Genomic DNA, 24,153 nt, shown 5'->3' with positions numbered 1-24,153 from the left:
AACCTTTGTCACAAAAATGCCACTGTCTCCTGGAAAGAAGGGTTCGTTCACTCCATCTGCCACATCAAATCCCAGAGCCTTAAGGTCCATATCCTCCTTTAAAAAAAGCAGTGTCAGTAACAAATTATATATACAATGCTTGATACAGATGTCATCTTTCCTGTTCAGAGTTGGACTAATGTTGTTGTTTAAAGGGAATGTACAGTGTATTTTTAGTAAGCATGCATTTTCAATTATTATCATAGAATTATATATTTCTATTGGTGTAAAAGTAAGTTTTTTTACACAGACCTTTACATGTTTTATATGCTCACCTTTTCATAGACAGACTCAATAAAGGGCTTTGGCCTCATTCAAAAGTACAGACATATTTGTTAGGTAAATACTGGAAACATGCCCCAGTATCCTACAATAGCTGACTATAGCAGCCACAGAATGGAGACATAGATAAAATCACATTTTATTGTACAAAGATTAAAAACCCCAAACATAAGCAGTATAGAAACATACTAAACTTGGAATCTACAAAACATAAAATGAATGTGTTTGGTTCAAAATCAAAAACAAACAATGCGATATATATGATGTGCTATTGTCTGTTCGGTCAACATTTCGCAAACCATTTGGCTTCCTCAGGACCCAGACATAGAAATGATGGATTGCCTAAAAGATAATATTAGTAACAGGCATAGACATAACAATGTAATATGCATCATTCAGCCAAAATAAATACTGCATGCTCCTACCAATGACACCCGGCAGTCAACCGACCAGCTCCAACGCTTTTGGCAGGCATAGGAGTACCACCGGCTAAGACCCAACCCAGCACAGCGGCCCTATACATATAAAGAAGTGAATAAGTGGTCAAAGGAAGACGAGGGGCCTCCTCAAAATTTTATACAAAGCTAAAAAACATACACCAAGAACTTAGATGTAAAACTGTCTGATTAATGTGGCAAAAGGCGTGTTCCAAGGATTGATTAAAGCGGAATGAGCAGTTCAAGGATTGATATCTCATACTAGAAGGAGATATACGAATTAGAAAGATAATAGGTAAGGCTCTTAGTAGTCTATGTGAACACACAGAAGAGGTAACAGGTAAGCCACACCACTTACCGCAATAAAAAATGGGTAAAGAAGAAGCAACGTGTAATCTCAGAGAATACTGTATAATGTATGGCCCCACAGCAAGTCAACATCGGCCATAACCAAAGTTTTCCATAGGGAGCTTCACAAAGCTCAGCATAATTAATCTGAAATAGAAAGGACAAATGTCCTTAATAATGATAGATCTATTGGCCGCAATGACCCCAGTGCACATTGCATCTGCCAGACCGACTCATACAAGGTGTGGATCTACACTCACCGAACTGTTTCAATATATAATCGCCACACATGCCGCCATCCGAGGTCTACAATACCCCTGCCGCACCATACGCCACCCATTGCCGCAGGGATCACAAATACGTCGTAGACATGGGTATTGGCTGTAAGGTATATTTCTAATAAGGCGGCTTGGGATGGGCACTTTTGGCTTGGAGTATGGTATTGGCAGCTGTGGATTTCTTTTTTTTTTTTTTTCCAAAAAAGATTTTATTAAAAGAAAAATAGTACAATATGACAGTATCACATTATCATCATACAGTTGTACAAAAGATGGGGAATATACATAGATTCTTACGATTGGGACAAAAGTAACCGTGAATTGACTAGTAACAGAGATTCTCTTGTTGATGATTTACGATATACTATGTCTGCGCGGGAGGGGTTTTATATTAAATCTGGTAACATATTGAAATGACTATCGAGAGGTTGAAGTTTAATATTGTGGCATAAGATGTTTCTGCTTCCTTTTCTCCTCCCCTTTTCCCTCCCCCTTCCTTCAAGTCGCTGTCATGTTTCTCAGAGGAGGATTCCCAATCATTGGGTGATGGCATAGGGAATTGTATGACAATTCAATCCACGTCTAAGGTAGAGGTGTTGGTTGGGAGCTCTGCTAGGAGATCCAAACCGTGTAAGGGGCCAAAAGGGGTTGTAGGTGGACAATGATAAATATATAAAAGAAGAAAAGAAAAGGGAGGAAAGGAAGAAAAAATAAAAAGAAGATGGGGGGGTGGGAGTAAAAGAGGAGAGAAGGGGGGGGAGGGAGGGGTGACTAAGAGACTTGAGGGGGGGGAAGGGAACAAAGGGGGGGGGGGAGAAGGGGGCTAGAGGAGTGCCTGTCTCCCCGGTCTCCGCCACTTGTGGTATAGGTTCGGTTTGGTGTTGTTTTAAGGTGGAGCAGGTCAGGTTTGTTCGATCTCCACTCTTGGAAAGTGAAATTGGGCTAATTTTGACGTGTGGCCCCCCATACTCATCCCTTATTTAGGGGTGGGGGGTCCATGTCAGCCGGGGGAGAAGAATAGGTATAGGAGTGGTGAGGTTGAGAGGGCTGTGCAATACATATTGAGGGTGGTGGGTGGTGAGTTTGAATGGGTGGGTCCAGGTCAACAATTATGTCATCAGTGTTAGGTATCTGTCGGTTGACCGAAAGTGGGTCCAGCATGCCCACGTCTTAGAGAATCTATCTGGGGAGTCTCGTGAGATGGAAATAAGTTCTTCCATTTCTGCTATTTTATCTACTTGTGTGAGCCATTCTTGGATGGTCGGAGAATGAGGTGTACCCCAGTGTCTAGGTATGCACATTTTCGCTGCATTTAGAAGGGGTAAGATCAATGTTTTACGGTAGTACGACGTGGATAAATCTGAGTGATGAAACAGGCATTGTGTTGGCGTGTGGTCTAAGTTATAGGTTGAAATTGATTCCGTGAGTTCTCGGACTTGCGTCCAGAATGATTGAATAGCTGGGCATGCCCACAGGATGTGTAACAGTGTGCCTGGTTCATCCCCACATCTCCAGCATTTGTTGGGGAATGAGGGATTAATTTTATTCAAGATAGCTGGGGTTCGGTACCATCGTGTCAGGGTCTTATAGTTATTTTCCTGAATGGATACGTTCAGGGAGCCTTTATGGGCAATCGTGAATATGTGTTCCCATTGGTCTTCTTCTAGTTCTGTTTGTAATTCTCTTTCCCAGGATTTGCAGGCTTTCCCTTCTTTGGAGGAGGTTTCAGTAAATAGTATAGCGTATATACTGGAGATTAAATGTTGTTGGGGATTGGATTGAGAGCATAAGTGCTCAAAAGGAGTAAGTGTTCTGGATATAGAAGAGTCGCGGTTGGCTTCCTTTAAAAAATGTCGAATTTGAAAGTAAGTCCAGAGCGGTAAAGGGTCCCTGGTGGTGGCGGGTGTCAGTGTGAGGCGATCTAGAAAAGATCCGTCTCGGAAGAACTGGTGTGCCAGCATGTCGGGGGATTGCCATTGATTCGCTAGGAATTGTATGGACATGCCCGGAGGAAAGGCAGGGTTCTGTCTTATAGGAGTCAAAGGGCCCGGGGAGGATGAAATGTGTAGCTTACGGCATGTTTCCCTGAAACAATCCAGGGTCGGTCCAATGAGAGGGTGTTCTTTGAGAATGGAGGGGATATGTGTCGATGCCAGCCAGGGTGCGGATTTTAGTGGAAAGGGGGACAGTGATCCCTCCAGTCTGACCCAGTCTTTGAGTTGGGTGTGTAATGACCAGTCCACAATACGGGTAAGGTGGCAGGCCCAGTAATATTTTTTCAGATCTGGAAGCCCAATGCCCCCCTTTGTCTTGGGTTTTGTCAGAAGATCATGTGCGATTCTCGGAGATTTTTGTTTCCATAGAAATTCAGTACAAAGCCTTCTATAGGATAAGAAAAATGACGGGGGGAGTTTGATGGGGATAGCTTGTAGGATATATAGAATGCGGGGGAGAATATTCATTTTAATAATCGCTGCCCGCCCGAACCAGGAAAATTGGGGTTTGTTCCAATTTTTGAGATCAGCAGAGATCGTTCTGAGGATGGGAAGATAGTTTTGTGCAAAAAGGTCTGATAGGTTCGTTGTAAGGTAAATGCCAAGGTATTTAATTGCGTTTTGTCGCCATTGGAAAGGGAAGTTGGATTCACACTGCGCAACTGTTTCTTTTGGGATAGTGACATTTAGGGCGTGTGATTTGGTGAAGTTTATTTTAAAATTAGAGATGCGTTGGAAGAGGTGGAAATATTTTAATAAGTTTGGAATAGAAATGTGGGGCTCGCTAAGGGAAAGCAGGATATCGTCGGCAAAGGCTGCTAACTTGTAAGTGCGGCCTGCTATGGGTATGCCTTTAATATCCTCATTTCTCCTGAGGCAGTTCAGGAGAGGTTCAAGGGTCAACACAAAGAGGATAGGGGAAAGTGGGCATCCTTGCCTCGTTCCGTTGGTTATGGAGAAGGCGCTTGACAGATGTCCGTTAATCCTAACTCTGGCCGTGGGTGTCGTGTATAGCGACATGATTGAGTTAAACATGCGATTATGGAGGCCTAAGTGTCGTAGCACTGCCCCCATGTAGTCCCATGCCAGTCTGTCAAACGCCTTCTCCGCATCCAATGATAGAAAGAAACCTTTATGTTTATTAGTAGTCATCCAGTGATGGAGATTTATGGCTTTAATGGTGTTATCCCTTGCCTCTCAACCCGGAATAAAACCGACTTGGTCTCCATCTATCAGTGATGGTAACAGGGGAAGCAGGCGGTTGGCTAGGATTTTTGCATACAATTTTATGTCGACATTTAATAGGGAGATCGGCCTATAATTACTTACTAGGGTCGTGTCTTTTCCCTCCTTTGGTATAACTGTAATGTGGGCTTCAAGGAGTCTATGGAAGGGGAGCGTGGAGGAGGACAGGGAGTTGAAGGCTTTGAGAAAGGGGCCTGTGAGTGTCTCTATGAAGGTCTTAAAGTATACGGCTGTGAAGCCGTCTGGGCCCGGACTCTTTCCGGCTTTTAGCTGTTTGATTGCATTTTTGAGTTCAGCTTCTGAAATGGGGAGTTCTAATTGGCGAGCATCTTCTCTGTCAATCGGTTTAGGGCAATGTTCCTTTAGAAAGCTTTTAATGAGGGATCGTCTATCTTTGTTATTGGATGCACCGTCGGTAGTTGTGCCGAGATTGTACAGTGTGGAGTAGTACGCTTCGAATTGGGAGGCTATGTCTGGGGCTGTGACTTTCGCTCTACCTTGGGCGTCGTTGATCGTGTGGATATTGGAACGTGCTTTGTTTTTCTGAATGGCTCGGGCCAGATACTTTCCGCTTTTATTTCCAAATTCATAGAACAATTTCTGTTGTAGGATGAATTTACGTTTTGTTTTTTGTGACAGTTCTGTGAGTAGAAGTTCTCTCGTTTGTGTAAGTTCTCGATATGTTTGTTGGGCCTGAGTCTGTTTGTGAGCTAGTTCTAGGGTTTTAATCTTCTGGATCAGGTTTAGGATACTGGCTTGGTGGGCTTTTTTCCGCGACGTTTTGAGGGCAATAAGCTTGCCCCTTAAGACGCATTTATGGGCCTCCCACTGTGTTAGTGGAGATGTGTCTTCATTGTCATTTTCGATAAAGAAGTTGTGTATGGTTTGTCTAATGTCTGTGATATCTCCTTCTGAGGTCAAGAGTGTAGAGTCTAAGCGCCAGATTTTTGAAACATTCTGATGTTCAGGGAAGGTCAGTGTCATCGTGATGGGGTGGTGATCAGATAGGACCATTGGTTCAATTGTCGCATGGGAAAGGAATGGAAGGTCTGGTTGGGAGAGGAAAAGATAGTCAATTCTGGAATATCTGTCGTGAGGGGCGGAGAAGAATGTATAGTCCTTGACATTGGGGTGGAGAGTGCGCCAGGTGTCATGTAAGAGCAGGTCGTTCAGATGCAGTTTGATTTGGCGCAGAGTTCGGTATGGCAGTGATGTGGATCCTGAAGAGGTATCTAGGATTGGGTATAGGGCTACATTAAAGTCTCCTCCGAGTATTGTTAGACCGGCAGAGAAGCCTGATAAAAGTTGGGAGATCTGTCTAAAGAAGCTGGATTGTGCAGAGTTGGGGCTGTAAATATTAGCTAGAGTTACAGGACGGCCCTGTATCTTGCCTTTTAAAACGATATATCTGCCTTCCTTGTCAATAAGTGAGTCATTGAGTTCCCATGTTAAGTTTTTGGAGATCAGGATTGAAACTCCCTTGGTCTTTGCTTGTGGGTTGGTAGAATGGTAGGAGTGAGGGAACCAGTGGTTTGTAAGCTTAGGAACCTTGTCTGCACGAAAATGGGTTTCCTGGAGGAAAACTATGTCGGATTTTAGTTTGTGCATCATAGACAGGACTTGGCTGCGTTTTTCTGGTATGTTGAGCCCTTTTACATTTAGGGATGTCACTTTTAGTGTGTCGTGTTTGGTGGTAGGTGGTGTGTGCGACATGCTTTAAAAGGATGTGCTCTAATGTCGGTTTAGTCAGTCTACCTCTTCGGGTATGTTAGGGGTGGATCGTGGGAGTATAGATGGATCAGGAGGAGTTGCGGAGGCGAAGTGGAGGAGACGGAGACCGGGGAGGCAGTCAAGGGGTGTGCGGGAAGTGAAAATGGGCTTAGAAAGTTTGAGGGGGAAAGGGGGCTGTAAGGGTAGAGGAAGGGGAGGGGAGAGGGGGAACGGGAGAAGAAGGGAAGAGATGGGGCAGAGAAAAAAAAAAAAAAAAAAAAAAAGGGGGGGGGGGGGAGAGGAAGGAGAAAGGTTAGAAAAAGATCAAGAAGGATATGTGGGATCTGGGTGTACCGGAGGTAAAGAAGGGTTCAGAGACCCTTCTTATGGGATAATGTGTTATCCGGTGTAAGTCAACGGGGAAGATAGGTTCCCGTTGTGTGGGGAGGTGGAGGGAGCCGGTGGTGACGGGTTAGAGATAGAGTGTAGTCCTCTGGTCCTCAGAGGGGTGTGGGAGGTTAAGATAGAGGAGTGAGCCTGTAGGTTACAGTGTTAGTCTTGGGGATTATGGATCAAATGAGATGAGGGGGGGTCTTAGATTTAAATTAGCGTCATTGCCTAAGATAAAGTATCGTGTGAGGTCTTTTAGGGCAGGTGAGTGAGTCCGCCTGAGTAGGGGAAGTCGGCCCTAGCTATTGCGGGGAAATTGGAGCGGACGTCTAGTTGTGAGTCGTTTAGATAATTCGAGAGACAAGTAAGGGGTCATCTGTACCATCAATCTTATAACATTAACCAGACTATATATTTAGTAAACAATTCTAGCGTTGTTTATGCTTGACTTACTCTCCGGGTAGGCCTCCAGCCTGTGCGATCGAGTCCCACACTGTATAAGAACAGATAGTCTGAGATTTCACCATAAAGGTGGTCTGGCCTGGTTTACTCATGTGTCTTTACATCAGGATGTGGAAGTATCGAGACCCATGACCAGGCGGAGTGTGGGGTCTTTCACACATGCCGGAGGTCCCCCTCGGGTTCTTTTGCTTGGTTGCCAAAAGACAAACATGTCATGTTGCGTTGAACTATTAATAACGAAACGAGAGTATTAAAACAGGTAAAAAAGTAGAATGAGAAATCATAACAAGTTACGTGCCCTGGTCTTAGGCTTGCCCTATGCTGGGTCAGCCATACATTTGGTGAGGTGTCTGTCAAGATTCACCATAAACCTTAGGACATTGTGTTACGAACATTCAGATAAAGACAATAACAGTAATGAAACTAGTATCTCCTAGCTGGAACATTAGCTTCCTATGGGTTTCAACTTAGCTGAAGATAACTTAATAACTCTTTCCGGCCATATATCAACCGGATGAGCGGTTCCACACAGAGTAGTGTTGTTATTATGGGCATTGGGGAATGCCGGTTATGTCTTAATCATCATCTTAGGGGATGCCTAGGTTTAGATACCCGTTAATCATTTGGGTGATCTCTTGGTTAGGTGGGTGGGGGGGGGGGGGTACCCGAGCATATGAGAGTCAGCTCTTAATGTTGGGGGTATAAGAGTAAGGGTAGGGTATGTGGAGCTTGGGCGGAATTAATGGTGTTGATGAGGTTCTGTGTGGAACCGCCCCTCTAGGGATGAATCAACATTACTGACAGACAACATCATCATCAAGCAAGTGTCAGCCTCGGTTCATTTTTCAGCAAGGGTGTCAGTTAAGATAGGGGGGGGGGTTCTAGCCTGGGAATGTGACATATGTCTGTCACCTTAGGGAATGGTACTCGCCTGGGGAGGTTCAAGGCGACCCATTTGGGGGATGGGTTATGGGGGTGACATATTGGCGAGGTGGAGATAGAATAAGGAAAGGAGCTATTGTAATTTGGGGGGTTATATAACTGTCACAAACAAAAGTTAACTTCGTGCAGGTTCCTGTTATACTTGCGTGTCCAATGTTCCATTGCTTGAAGACTGTGTTAAATTAGCTAGGTGAGCATACTGGTACTAAGGAGGGGGGTAGAGGGGTGGGGGATGTTTTCACAGGTAGGGCCAGTCTGTGGGGCTGAACAAAAAGCGTCCATTTTGGGCTAGATGCGGGGGAGGTGAGGGATTGTGGTGGTTCTTTGAGTCCAGCCGTCTTGCTTCTGGGTTGTAGGGGGATCAATTGTGGGAAATCGGATGGTTATACTGTGGAGTGACGTCTGTCTTGCGAAGGCCTTCGTGGTGTAGGGGGTGAAATGAGTTCAGGCGATCAATCGAAGATAGGGGTGGGTCACCCCATTAGTCGGCACCGCCGTGGCGAGGTCTTCTGTGGGCAGGAGAAGCTGTGGGGCTGTTGTTTGTTGGGTTCCTGGGTCCTGTGGAAGTGTTGGCCCTGGGAGAGTTGGCTCTGCGTCTTCTTATGTGGAACTCATCACGCACAGGGATGGCATCCATGGAGCTGGACCGTCTGAGTTGTGGAGGTCTGAGAGAGCGGTACCAGTCGGGCAGTTCAATGCAAGGTATGTTCAGAGTCTCACAGAATGAGGTGAGATCTTCAGGCACTCTCAGGTTAGCCGTTCGCCCTTGTGTTGACGCTGAAAGGCAGAAAGGGAACTTCCAGCGGTATTGAATTCCGTTCGTGCGTAGTATATCAAGGAGAGGGCGTAAGTCTCTTCTATTTTGTAGGGTGATAGGTGATAAATCTTGAAAGATTTTTATTTCTGAGCCTTGGCATGAAAGATTGCGACGGTCTCTGGCCCTACGAAGGATTTCTTCTTTCAGCTTAAAGTTAACTAGGCAGCATATCACATCTCTGGGAGGGTCAGTGTCTCTACCCCGTGGCCTGAGAGCCCTGTGTAAGCGTTCACAATCAATAGGGGTCTCGGGGGGTCTGCCTAGGAGATCGTTGAAGACAGCTACGGTTGCCTGGGTAAGTTGTGTGTGATAGATCGATTCTGGCATGCCTCTTACCCGTAAGTTGTGTCGTCTGCCGCGATTGTCCAGGTCTTCCATGTATCTGTGCAGGTCTCTGAGCTGGACGGAATGTGCCTGGGATGATGCCTGGAGCCTGTGGATGGAGTTCTCATTTTGAGCTGTTGCTTCTTCTACGGTGTCCATGCGGACCGTCATGGAGTGGATGTCTCTCCTCAGGTCTGAGATGACCGATGCGAAGGTGGCTTTGATATCCTCTGCCACTATTCTCAGGTCCCCCATGTTTAGGGGGTGTGCTGTGACCCCATGCCGAGCGGGCGATTGAGTCCTGTGCCTGCCAGAGGGGCTGAGGCTGGAGGAGCGCGCTGTGGCCGAGTAGGCCTGAGATGAGGCCGGGGCCTCGCGTGCCTGCGTCCGGAAGATCTCCGGAATGCTGCGGCCTGCCTGTGAGTCGGGTCTCCGCGGGGATCGGGAACGGGATGGGGACGGGTTCCCCTTAGATTTCCCCATGTTTTGGCTAACGGATGGCTCTTTGAGGCTGCTGTGAAACCCTCTGAGGACCGGAGCTCAGGGATTAGGCGTCCATTAAAGTCCGGCGCCAAGCCACGCCCCCGTGGATTTCTGATAAAATGTCGTTCCAATCGACCCATCAGAATGTTTAAAGATTCTGAAATCCAAAAATGGAATAGATTGTACATCATGATGCATAGTAAATTTCAAATTGAAATGGTTGACTTCCATTATGCCCATGAATTCCAACAGTTCTGGTTCCGTACCAGTCCAAAACACAATTACATCATCTATGTAACAATACCAAATCAAAACATGTGGCCGGAATCTAGCAAACCTCCCCTTGGAGAAGACTGCACACATATTCATCTGATGCCAACTTCTTCCTCCACCTGGCAGTCTGAGGAGTTGTGTCCTCATTTTCTGCTCACAATCTAGCCATGGATACACGCGTTGGCATGCGCAAATTGTGCATGAGTGACATTGGCGGGTTGTCGTGTGATGGCATCATTATCGTACATGATCCCCGCGATGATGGGTGACGTATGGCACGGGGAGAGTGAATAGAACCGGCACCGACAGGGCAGCCTCGGATGGCGGCGTGTGTGGCGATATATTGAAACCGTTCAGTGAGTGTAGATCGACCCCTTGTATAAGTCAGTCTGGCAGATGCTATTTCCATTGGGGCCATTGCAGCCAATAGATCTATAATTATTAAGGACATTTGTCCTATCTATTTCAGTTTAATTATGCTGAGCTTTGTGAAGTTCTCTATGGAAAACTTTGCTGATGGCCCATGGTGACTTGCTGTGGGGCCCTACATTAAACAGTATTCTCAGAGATTACACATTGCTCCTTCAGTCACCTTACCCATTCATTAATGCGGTAAGTGGCGTGGCTTACCAGTTACCTCTTCTGCGTGTTCACACAGACTACTGAGTAAGAGTCTTACCTACATCTTTCCAATTCGTATATCCCCTTACAGTGTAAGGTAACAATCCTGGAACTGCTGATTCCACTTCAATTGATTCTTGGAACACGCCTTTTGCCACATGGAACAGTTTAACATCTACAGTATCTCAGAAAAGTGAGTACACCCCTCACATTTTTGTAAATATTTTATTAGATCTTTTCATGTGACAACACTGAAGAAATTACACTTTGCTACAATGTAAAGTAGTGAGTGTACAGCTTGTATAACAGTGTATATTTGCGGGCCCCTCAAAATAAACAGCCATTAATGTCTGAACCGCTGGCAACAAAAGTGAGTACAGCCCTAAGTGAAAATGTCCAAATTGGGCCCAAAGTGTCAATATTTTGTGTGGCCACCATTACTTTCCAGCACTGAGCTTCAGCTGGCAACATCACGGAGCTGGTGGATGTTAGAGACCTTGCACTCCTCCACCTTCCATTTGAAAATGCCCCACAGATGCTCAATAGGGTTTAGGTCTGGAGACATGCTTGGCCAGTCCATCACCTTTACCCTTAGCTTCTTTAGCAAGGCAGTGGTCATCTTAGAGGTATGTTTGGGGTCGTTATGTTGGAATACTGCCCTGCTGCCCAGTCTCTGAAGGGAGGGGCTCATTCTTTGCTTCAGTATGTCACAGTACATGCTGGCATTCATAGATCCCTCAATGAACTGTAGCTCCCCAGTGCCGGCAGCCCTCATGCAGCCCCAGACCATGACACTATCACCACCATGCTTGAATGTATGCAAGACATATTTGTCTTTGTACTCCTCACCTGGTTGCCGCCACACGCTTTACACCATCTGAACCAAATCAGTTTATCGTAGTCTCATCAGACCACAGGACATGGTTCCAGTAATCCATGTCCTCAGTCTGCTTGTCTTCAGCAAACTGTTTGCGGGCTTTCTTGTGCATCATCTTTAGAAGAGGCTTCCTATTGGGACAACAGCCATGCAGACTAAATTTGATGCAGTGTGCACTGACAGACTCCCCACCCCTTCAACCTCTGCAGCAATGCTGGCAGCACTCGTACGTCTATTTCCCAAAGACAACCTCTGGATATGAGCATGTGCACTCAACTTCTTTGGTTAACCATGGCGAGGCCTGTTCTGAGTGGAACCGGTCCCGTTAAACCACTGTATGGTCTTGGCCACCGTGCTGCAGCTCAGTTTCAAAGTCTTGGCAATCTTCTTATAGCCTAGGCCATCTTTATGTAGAGCAATAATTCTTTTTTTCAGATCCTCAGAGTTCTTTGCTATGAGGTGCCATGTTGAACTTCCAGTGACCAGTATGAGAGAGTGAGAGTGATAACACCAAATTGAACACACCTGCTCCCCATTCACACCTGAGACCTTGTAACACAAACTAGTCACGTGACACTGGGGAGGGAAAATGGCTAATTGGGCACAATTTGGATATTTTGACTTAGGGGTGTACTCACTTTTGTTGCCAGTGGTTTAGACATTAATGGCTGTGTGTTGAGTTATTTTGAAGGAACAGAAAATTTACACTGTTATACAAGCTCTACACTCACTACTTTACATTGTAGCAAAGTGTCATTTCTTCAGTGTTGTCGCATGAAAAGATTTGTTAAAATATTTACAAAAATGTGAGGGGTGTACTAACTTTTCTGAGATACTGTAAGTTCCTGGTGCAGGTTTTTTGAGCTCTGTACATAATTCTGAGGAGGCCCCTTGGCATCTTTTGACCACTTATTCACTTCTTTATATGTACAACCCCTGGCAAAAATTATGGAATCACCAGTCCCTGAGGATGTTCCTTCAGTTGTTTATTGTTGTAGAAAAAAAGCAGATCACAGACATGGCCAAAAACTAAAGGCATTTAAAATGGCAACTTTCTGGCTTTAAGAAACACTAAAAGAAATCAAGAAAAATAATTGTGGTGGCCAGTAACAGTTAGATTTATAGAACAAGCACAGGGAATAAATTATGGAATCACTCAACTCTGAGGGAAAAAATGATGGAATCATGAAAAACAAACAAAATAACACTCCAACACATCACTAGTACTTTGTTGCACCACCTCTGGCTTTTATAACTGCTTGCAGTCTCTGAGGCATTGACTTAATGAGTGATAAACAGTACTCTTCATCAATCTGGCTCCAGCCTTCTCTGATTGCTGTTGCCAAATCATCTTTGCAGGTTGGAGCCTTGTCATGGACCATTTTCTTTAACTTCCACCACAGATTTTCAATTGGATTGAGATCCGGACTGTTTGCAGGCCATGACATTGACCTCATGTGTCTTTCTTCAAGGAATTTTTTCACAGTTTTTGCTCTATGGCAAGATGCATTATCATCTTGATAAATGATTTCATCATCCCCATCCCCATCATCTGTTACTAATATTATGTTTTAGGCAATCCATCATTTCTAGGTCTGGTTCCTGAGGAAGCCAAATGGTTGGAGAAACGTTGACATATTAAACCAAACGCACTAATTTTTAATCTTAGTAGATAAAATCATATACTTTTTATTGTACAAGGTCTCCATTCTGTGGCCGCTATAGTAGGATACTGGGGCATGTTTCCGGTATTTACCTGACAAAATTTGTCACGCTTTTTCATAGTTTTTATTGCCCTGAAACGGGAAATGAGTAGATCAAACACTAAGGGATGCTCGAAATGGCTCAGTGTTACCCCTATAAGAATATACAAAACAATTATATGCAGCACTGCTACCTCAAACAAACTATTTTAAAATGATAAGAAGATTCCCAGCATGCAGGTCGATTAGTGCATACCACTTTAAAACTACTTAAAGTGGTTGTTAAACCACTCTAACATGTATGTACCATCAGCGCTGTCTCCTATTGCAGTGTCCCCTCTGTGTGTGTGATTTATAAAATTAAATGCTGCATATACCTCATTTCAGAGCCAATATCCATGATCGCATGACTGGTTGGCTCCCTCCCTTTCTGACAGATGCAGGGGGCAGGGCAGAGATTCCCACGCTGAAGTCAGTTGGGAGGGGAAAAGGAGGAGAAGAGGAGAGAGCCAGCCGGTCATTGTGATCGCAGATATTGAGCTGATGGTGCATACATGATGTCACGGAACGTCCCACACTCCGCTTGAGTGCTTCCGCCATATACCACTTCCTCCCAGTCTGTATACAGATATCAGATATTCCAACCTGTCTGAGCACAAAACAAGGCGACACTTGCTTGTTGCTACCATGAACTGTTTTATTTAGAATCAAAATTACAAGACTTTATATGCCGTTGGAACCTCCTCTAACAATACAACTGTAACCTAATTAACATAATTAACATGAGCTAATTAACTAAAAAATGTACCCAGACCAGATGACAGACTTGTGGGCACCGAGCTTCACACAGTAGTATAAACACAATAGCTGGAGCTAATTACAATTAACAATACAAACAACAATCTCCCCCCCCTCCTCAGCCTATTCATCAAAAGTTCGGCTCCTGGCCAGTCCTGGAGGCTAATGTGATCAGCTCACTCAATTAACAGGTTGAGTTCAGAATCAACCAAACCAATAATAGTCTCTACATACATCCTGGGAGATATTGTGGACAAATATTACTGTCCCATTTTAAGTAGTCCAAGATATATTTTCTCACTCACCCTGTGCCAGGATGGCACAGGGTGACTTAGACATAAGATGTATTCTGAGTTCCACGGGCCCTCCCGTCTCCCCTTTCGGCAGAAGACTAACACAGGAGGAGACCCCAGATGGGTTGACTCCGAAGTTAGTAAGTAGTTCCAGTCCTCTACTGCCTGTACCCACACAGTACCCCAAATAAATAGTTCCAAACAAAGCATTACTCACCCAGCCAACCTCTGCCTCTCAGAGAACATATCTGCCGCTGGGGAGAGGCCTGGACTGGCCCTTCTCCCTGGAGTCCTTTCTGCCACTGGAGAGAAGACAGGGTGTCTGGGCTCACTCTGTCATGCTGTTGGGGATCTGGGCCGACTGCCCAGCATCCCTGGAGTATACAGGTGGAGACTGAAGTCCCATCCACCTTCACAGGAAATCCATCTCCTGTTAGTTGAGGGCAGAGTCCAGCAGTACTCGGCCCTGTTGCCAGCCCTTCTGCTGGAAACCCCACACCATCTGCTCCGGCTACCTGTTGGGGAGGGAGGCCGACTGCCCAACCTCCCTGGAACTCTGTAGTTGTTGCCGGTGATGGCCAGAGGTTGGTAGCACTCTGCCCGGTTGCCAGTGCTTCAGCTGGGGAAGTTCCCTGTAACTCCACAGATACTGCTGTTGGTGCGGGGCAGAGCACAGTGAAGTTTGGCCCCAATAGCAGCTCTTCTGCTGGAGGCTCATCAGGTTGTTCTTCCTCAGCAGAAAAGTCTATTAAATCCCCTACCTCTATAACTGGTGTCTGTGGATAGAGGTTCACCATCTCCTGTCCGTGGAACTCAGAAGATGCCATCAGTGCTGAGCAGAGCGCAATGAAGTTTGGCCCTAATCCCAACTCTTCTGCTGGGGGCTCACTCGATGGTTCTTCCTCAGCAGAAAAGTCTATCAAATCCCCTGTCTCTGCAACTGGTGTCTGGGGATGGAGGTTCACCATCTCCTGTCCATGGAATCTAGAAGATGCTATCAGTGCTGGGCAGAGGTTAGCAGAGCTCTGCCCTGTTGCCAGCACTTCAGGTTTGGGGATGGCAATCTCCAGATTTTCCACTGCAGATTCTCTGGCATGCTGCTGGACAGGCACATTCCTCCATCCAAGATCATCCCATGCAGAAACAGGATCATCAAGGTCAGTCAGCACTTGCTGCATCCGCCATAAGACCTCCGCCTCCCTAGCTGTGGGGGCAGGTTGGCAAAGCACACTATTGCTCTGCCACATTACGGACTCTTCAGCCAGGATTTCAGGGTTGTCAGCTGGTATTTCCTGATAGTCCCAGGCAAAGGGAGCCCAGCCCTGGCACTGAGCAATGTCTAGCAGCCGTCTGTAGGCGATCTCTAGCTCCCATTCCTGAACGGCCAGAAACTCCAAATCTTCCGGAATGTTCAGTAGCCCTTCTCTGAAATCCATGATTTCGTCCAACCGCCACTCCAAATCACTCCCAAAGTTAGAGTCCCCTGTCAGCTTCATATACAACAGTCCAAAGCCACCGTAGCTTAAGCCTTCCATTGGGCTGTCATCTGCTATCCAGGGACATGCTTGGGATACATGCCACCGGAGGGCTCTGTAGCTCTCATCCAGCTTTATCTCTGCCCAGACCAGCCTGCTTAATTCAGCTGTCTGCTTCTTGTGTGGTTTTTCTCCCAAAAACCGCACCCGCAGTCTGTACTGCGACCAGTACCTTTCCTCGATGGAGGGGAGAACTTTTCCCTGGTGTCACTGCTCACGGGCTAGCGCTTCCTTCCAGAGTTTGCAGCGAATAGAATCACACCATCCCAGCAGGACCTGGTCTGACACTGGTCCTCTGTGCTGTATCTGCATCTCTCGCAACCTCCTTCTGAATTCCTCATCCATGGCGGCTGGTATCTGTACCTCTTCCTCTCCTGCTATTTGGACCTTGGATCCAGATGGAAGTTTGGATGTCCCAGACTGCAGGAAGCTTTCCCGCTGCTTGCCACCAATGTCATGGAACATCCCACACTCCGCTTGAGTGCTTCCGTCATATACCACTTCCTCCCAGTCTGTATACAGATATCAGATATTCCAACCTCTCTGAGCACAAAACAAGGCGACACTTGCTTGTTGCTACCATGAACTGTTTTATTTAGAATCAAAATTACAAGACTTTATATGCCGTTGGAACCTCCTCTAACAATACAACTGTAACCTAATTAACATAATTAACATGAGCTAATTAACTAAAAAATTTACCCAGACCAGATGACAGACTTGTGGGCACCGAGCTTCACACAGTAGTATAAACACAATAGCTGGAGCTAAATACAATTAACAATACAAACAACAATCTCCCCCCCCTCCTCAGCCTATTCATCAACAGTTTGGCTCCTAGCCAGTCCTGGAGGCTAATGTGATCAGCTCACTCAATTAACAGGTTGAGTTCAGAATCAACCAAACCAATAATAGTCTCTACATACATCCTGGGAGATATTTTAAGTAGTCCAAGATATATTTTCAGGATGGCACAGGGTGACTTAGACATAAGATGTATTCTGAGTTCCACGGGCCCTCCCATCACACATGATACAGGTATTCAAGCAGCAGGGGCAGAGGGGGCAGGCAGGCATGGTCACTAGCTGAACTGCAGGGAGGGGGGGGGGACAAAGGAGAGCAGAGAGCAGGGCTGCAGAGATGATGGAGGCATGTAAACTGACCACGGTGTCAGGGCTCAGCAGCCATGATACACAGTGGTCAGTTTACATAGAGGAAGGTAGAAAATGGCAGGATCAGACAGGTATTTCAGGTGTTACAGGAGGCCAAATGACACAACACAAGCACTGGGTCATATAAAATGCTTTAAAAGAGCAGGATCCATTATATTTTTTGGGGGGTTAGCATACACTTCAAATGAAATTATACATGCACATATTATATACAAATGCAGTGATTCAATTCCAAAACTGTGTGAAAAATATTCAAACAATAACTCAGGCCCAATTATTAGTCTCTTCAGAATCTTTCCATGATAAGTGCTCTCAACTGTAATTCGCCAAATGGTGGCCCACACCATGCTCTTTCCGATGGTGGACCCATAGTATTATGTTGAAAACAGTGCCTTCCCCTTTAGGGGGTAAACCATTGGTCTTCCCTCTTAAGTAGTTTTAAGGTGGTATGCACTAAATAGCCAGCAAGCAGAGAATTTTTGTTATAATTATGAAGTCATTTGTTTGGAGGAAGCAGCGCTACACTTTATCGTTGTACATTTTCCTAGGGGTGTGGGAACATATTTCAAGTGTAAATGATAAATCAGATAAGTACCAACTAATCATATAAACGCATCTACAGTGTGCATTTAAACAGCTATACAGTGGGGAAATTGTAAGTTTGCCCACTTACAAAGAAACGAAGTGTCTAGATTTTTTTTTATCATAGGTGTATTTTAAATGGAGACAGAATAGCAAAAATCCAGAAAAAAACACGATACAAATGTTATAAATAGAGTTGCCGTTCAGTGAGTAAAATACACATTTGATCCCCAAGCAAAACATGAGATGTAAGACATTTCTTGTAGCTGGTTACCAGGTTTGCACACATCTCAGGAGGGATTTTAGTCCATTCTTCTTTACAGATCTTCTCTAAATCCTTAAGGTTTCTTGGCTGTTGCTTGGCACTCGGAGCTTAGCAACTGTAGGGATGGTGTTCTTGGGGTCATAGTCAGCCTTTTTCTTCCTCCAAACACGGCGGTCGAGTTGAGGTCAATGAGCTCAATTTTGGTCTCACCTGATCACAGCACTTTCTCCAAATCCTTCTCTGAATCATTTATATTTACATTGGCAAACTTCAGGCGGGCCTGTACATGTGCCTTCTTGAGTAGGGGGGACCCTGCTGGCACTGCAGGATTTCAATCCATGGCGGCGTATTGTGTTACCAATGGTTTGTTTGGGGACTGTGGTCCCAACTGCTTTGAGATCATTCACAAGCTCCTCCCATGTAGTTGTGGGCTGATCACTCACTTTTCTCATGATCATCCTAACCCCATGAGGTTAAACCTTACATGGAGCTCCAGACCAAGGGCAATTGATGGTTATTTTGTATTTATTCCACTTGCGAGTGATCACTCCAACAGTGGTCTCCTTCTCTCCAAGCTTCTTGAGGAATCGCACACCGGAAACAACGTCATACCAGAAAGTTTTATTGTTTTTACCTACGCTGGTGAACTTTAACTGAGCTGTAAGCCTTTTTTATACAAATAAAATATGTTATTGATGATTTTACACAATTGCGAGCATAGTCTTCAGTCCTACATGGCGCATGAGTAACTAATACTGTGGACACGGCGCTCTTAAAGGGACCAGTACACCCATCATCCAGGAAGTATACCCAACAGGAGACAAGCACCCTGGTTAGAGGGAGGCCACACTGCAGGATGCTCAGCACTGAGCAACATCAGGAGATTACACGTTGGATATGATTGAACATATCTTTAAGATGAGAGCACAGTGGTGACAAGAAGTAGTCACAAATACCTTTTTGGACTTGGTTTATTCGTGCATCAACTTTTTATATGGATTTCAAATTAATTTCAGAAGAATTCTCATTTTCCACGTAAACCGTTTTTTATTCCTATGACATATATTTATATATTATATGGTCTGTGTACATATTACGGATAAGGTTTTTATAGTGGTATGTTTACAAGTGTGTGTATGTATATATGTGTGTGTATATATGTATATTTTATATATATATATAAAAGATTACCCAGTGTGGATATTATATATAGCGGTTTTAAATGTGCACTACAGATGCGTTTATATGATTAGGTGGTAGCGCTGCACTTATTTTGGATTCCTCATTTAGATACATTGTAGGAATACAATTGTGTGCATGCAGCAACCATACATACTATACACGGTGTGTATATATATATATATATATATATATATATATATATATATATGTATATGTATGTATGTATGTATATATATATATATATATATATATATATATATATATATATATATATATATATATATATATATATATATATATATATATTTTTTTTTATATTTTTTTGTCTTACAACTTGTTTTGATTACCGCATGTTGAGGGTTGAGCACTAGATGTGATTTAGGGAGCGTGGAGGTCATTTCACGATATACATTTCAAGTGTAAGCTACAGGAATTCACATACTGGTCGGGAACATTGTTTTGTAACACCAATTTAAGTTATTGTGGCGCAAAAGTTGTTTTCTTGTAATAGAATTTGGCTCAGTGTTACCTCTCTACCACATAACTATTGGGATAAGACAGTCACACAGGGAGTGTATAGTTTTAAATCAGTAGGCTCACTTATTGACATGCATTGTGAGAAGCAACAGTAAAGCACAGTAATTAATTAGCTCCCCACAGCAGGAAGCCAAGGCTGCGTAGTTGGCACAAAAATGCATGATATTAATAATAACATATATCACAGTCATTAAAAGGAGATGTATGGCCAAAGCTTTTTTGGCTATATTTCTCCTATGGATCATAGGAGTGCGGTTCATTCTGTACTCCTGTGACTGGTTTTCAGCCGGTCCAGGCTGAGGAAAGATCTCAGGTCTCACCCAGATATCAGACCGGCAGCTAGCTCAGACTCTCAGCGCACTACTGAGAACATGAACCAGCTGCTTCCTGCCCTCCTCAGGCCAGCTCTCCAGTGAGTGCTGGAAGGGCAGAGCAGAGAGTCGGTGACTGACAGTCTCTGCTCAGAGTGGAGAGAGAGAACTGAGTGCTTGATCGCTCAGTTCTCACTGCAGAGCCGGCAGGGGATAGATGCTGAATTCACCTAGCGAGTATGAAGTTGTTTTTATATTATATACACACACCATTTTAAAGCTATAGAGTTTAAGTTACATATATGCCACTCAACAGCGCCTTTTCTTGTTTAATTCCTTCCTACTTACCCTCTCTCGCTCAAACTCTACCACTTCCGTCTCCCACTCCAGTGAGTCTGTATCAATTGCAGAATCATGAGAGCTATGAGCCATAAGCTGCCGGAACCTGGCTTCTTTCTCAATGTGATTATCCATTTTTTCTCTTAAAGTGATAAGAGTACATGATTAATAGTGAATGCAATTATAAAAACAAAATGTCTGTATATGGACCACAAACTGTTTAGAGACATCTGGAGCTTAGAAGCAAAAACAGAGGAAAAAAAAAATATACAGCTAGGTTTTATTTAGGTATTATATTCAGAAATACTCCTAATATAAAGAATTCTTACCTTCAAGTCTGCATGTAGATGGCCCTTTATGTGGTTGCCTGAGCCTAAAGTGCATTATGCTGGACTTACTAAAATAGAATGACCCCCCCCCCCCCCTACTGCTTAGAAGGTTCATTAATCCCTATAAGTAGTGGTCCTATACTGTGCATGAAAGCCTGGCATTTTTTTTTTTTTTTTTTTTAAGCGCAATGCAAACAATCCCAAAAGGATTATTTTCTATGATTGCAGAAAACAACCTTAAACATGTTTATTCAGAGGGTGGAGAGTGTTTGGTAAATGGAAAAGTAAAAAACCAGTGTAGAGGATGAAGCTCCTTTACAGCTACCACAGGGGTTGAGACTTAATCTGATATACTACATTACAGTGAGACTTGTATATGCCTTGATACCATACTATTTATAGTGGGCACATGGAGTGCTAAGAAAATTTGTAAAAACATACGTTTTGCTGGGGCAATTTACCCGCTGTTGTGGTTTTTATTGCAAAAATTCTCACTCAGTAAAATAATGAATGCGAGTAAAGAAATGGAATTGAACTGTTGCTACAAATCAATAAGTATTCACCCCATTTTCGCTGGTCTTTAAAGTGGACCTGTCAGTTAAAAAATCTAAATACATGACACTCTCCACATGAATGAATAGGGCTCATGTCTGCATTACCAATAACATTTTTCAGCAAAAACTAACACTTTCTTATTGGTAATAAACATGCCACTCTGAGATCCATCTTGTCACTGCAATAAACTAAACCTGACTGAATGAGGTTAAAAAACCAACTATGAACTTTCATTGTACCCTGGTACTACCTTAAAGCGGTAGTAAATGAGAAACTAAAAAATAAATAAAATAATAACAATAATTATTATAATAATAACTACTAAATAAACCCTTTCCCCTGAAAAGCAATGTCATAATGTGCTAGTATGAAACTTGCCTTTAAACTAAGCCCTCCAGCGGTGTGCTGTCACCGCTGACAGGGTTTCCATCTTCACCCGGTCTTTCTTCTGGGTTCGCAGGCTCCGGTCCTTTTAATGGACAAGCTGTGATGTCACTCCCACGCATGCGCGGGGGGAGTCACTGTTTATGGCACAGGGCTCTGAAGGAACGGCACATGTATGCCATTCTTTCAGAGCGCATGTGCCAGTGATGTCACCAGCGGCTACGCAGTTAAATATCGCCTGAACGGGGCACATTTAGGAGATATTTACAGTACCTTATTATAGGCTTACCTGTAGGTAAAACATCAGTATATAACCTTTACTACCACTTTAATTAAAAAAAAATAAAAATCAGTGTAAGGGCAAGCAAATTGTACAGGCTTCAATGATCTATAAGTCAAGAAAAAGATTTACACACTGTACTAACTTCAGCTCCTTCAGTTCTCTCGAGGCATCATTCTTCTGTTTGCGCATGTCATCAAGGTTTCTCAATGCTTCCGCTAGCTCACTGACCGCTCGATCTCGCTCTCTGCGCAGGTTATCACACAGTGTACTGCAGGAAGAAAATAAAAAATATTAAAATAATGGAGCTGATGTATTAGCAAATGTATAATAGTCAATAAGTTATCATTCATCATCTTACTAGCGTTACTTGGACATGTGAAATAGCAGGGTTTATCAAACCAGTCATCAGGAACAACCAACAGGCTTTTACAGGGCTTTTCTAAATTAATAATTTGTCTCCTTTAACCTGTGTCTAATAAACCTGGTTGTGTAAAGGTCTAGAAATCCTGATCCTGAGTTGGGAAACACCAAATTGGACCATACCCTGACTTGCTTTGATGTGCAACCCACATTTACAAGAAACCAAGCAATTTATGGATATTTATAGCTTACAACAAAAATTATCCTGCACCTTACACATAGCCATTGTAAGCAGCTCCAATTTTTATGACCTGTCCTTTGCCTCAATTCCAATCATTTTCCAACTCTTGTAGACGTCCCCCCTCCAAGACATCTTTAAAATATACCCAATAAAACCACCAAGCTACTCATTCACTCCCTGATTCTCTCTCACCTTGACTATTGCCACTCCGCTGTCATTGCTCTACCTCTACACAGGCTATTCCCTCTTCAGTCTATCATGAATACTGCTGCCAGACTCATCCACCTTACCCAACCACTCACTGTCCACCACTCCTCTCTGCCAAACACTCCACTGGCTTCAGATAATCCAACTAATAAAATTAAAAAGGCTAACATCATACAATGCCATACACAACTCTTCCCCAAGCTACATCACCAATCTAGTCTCAATATATCACCCAAACCATCCTCCGCTCTTTCCAAGACCTCTTGCTCTCTAGCCCCCTGGTCTCCTATGTCCATGCTCGTTTACTGGACTTCTCTAGAGTCTCTTCCATCCTTCACAACTCCCTACCTCAATCTGTATCTCCTTCTCTGTCCACCTTTAGGTGATCCCTGAAAACTCAAATCTTCAGGAAAGTCTATCTCACCTTCATCTAACTACTGAACTGTTATATTGTAAAGCGTTGCACAAACTGTTGTCACTACATAAATCCTGAACCAAAACAACGTTACTAGTTACTTTAGTCATATTTAGTTGACATTCATTTGCTCTGGTTCTCCAAGGTTACAGCACATCACTAACAACTGCATTTTGCTGTATTTGATTTTAAGAGTCTGACAGTGATCAGCTCCAGGCCAGGCCCATTTTCTAAAAAGCAACCAACCCATCTGCCTATCTATAAAACAAAATGCAACTGCAGGGCTTAACCACTCAGTACAGCCTTGTAGTATTCTATGCCAGCATCATATGTATCCTCTTTGCTATAGTTTCGTGGCTGGCACTGCTTGTAGTAAAGACTCCAAGGATGAAATAACCTGCAATATGTGACTGTTCAAATGCACAGTCAGCAATCTGAAATCCATCTACCCATGAAATAAGGTCACCTAAAGTGAACTAATGGGCAGAGAAACACATAATGCTGTATTTATTTGAACGAGCATTCTGTGCTTGTTTGTTTTACCGGCTCAAGCCATATGCTATGATGTTGAATGCAGTTTACAAACATGGAGGATGTCTGCTCATCCAGAAAATAAATTTACAATAAATATTCATCTGGATTCAAACATACAGTATAAACTCCAAACAATATAGTGAGGTTAAACCATAGTTCATTAAAAGGTAAGGGTGTAAGTATGCCAGCCACAATTACGTTGTTAGTTACTCTCCATATTTCCTAGCCCCATGTATGTATCTTCTTGTAGTCCACTGGATATTGTTTATGCATGGTGTGAGACTTGTGCCAACAGCCATTCTCTTTACAAAGAGTAATGTTGCCATGTACTTTTCCTTTTCCCATATAGGCACAAGATTAGTATGCTGAAGTGTTGCTAATGGGTTCCTCTAACAGACAATTACTCTATGCAATTATTATTTTTTTTTACTGTAGGAAACTAAAGCTGGTTATTCATGGAAAGAATTGGAAATGAAAATCTGTATGGAAATCATCACAACATTCCGATGCTATTCAAAAGATTTTGTTTGCTTTTATCATTTGATTTTGGAATGAATAAACTTTACCGAACAAAAACGACATACACTGTCAGAAATTAGTTTGTTC

General features: G+C 43.7%; 1 protein-coding gene across 1 annotated transcript in view; it reads right to left on the bottom strand.

Moving 5' to 3' along the window:
• Positions 1–24,153, bottom strand: part of DLG5 (discs large MAGUK scaffold protein 5) — a gene marked incomplete in the record, with an annotated part of 215,519 nt that overhangs the window by 77,595 nt on the left and 113,771 nt on the right. The window contains 3 exon segments of the mRNA XM_073596836.1: positions 1–96; positions 20,249–20,381; positions 21,933–22,058. Coding sequence (XP_073452937.1) covers positions 1–96; positions 20,249–20,381; positions 21,933–22,058 — 355 coding nt within the window.

The sequence above is a fragment of the Aquarana catesbeiana genome, linkage group LG08 (assembly GCF_042186555.1).
Source record: "Aquarana catesbeiana isolate 2022-GZ linkage group LG08, ASM4218655v1, whole genome shotgun sequence".
NCBI lineage: Eukaryota > Metazoa > Chordata > Amphibia > Anura > Ranidae > Aquarana > Aquarana catesbeiana.
The sequence above is the reverse complement of the archived record's forward strand: the minus strand, read 5'-3'. Positions and strand labels throughout refer to the sequence as shown.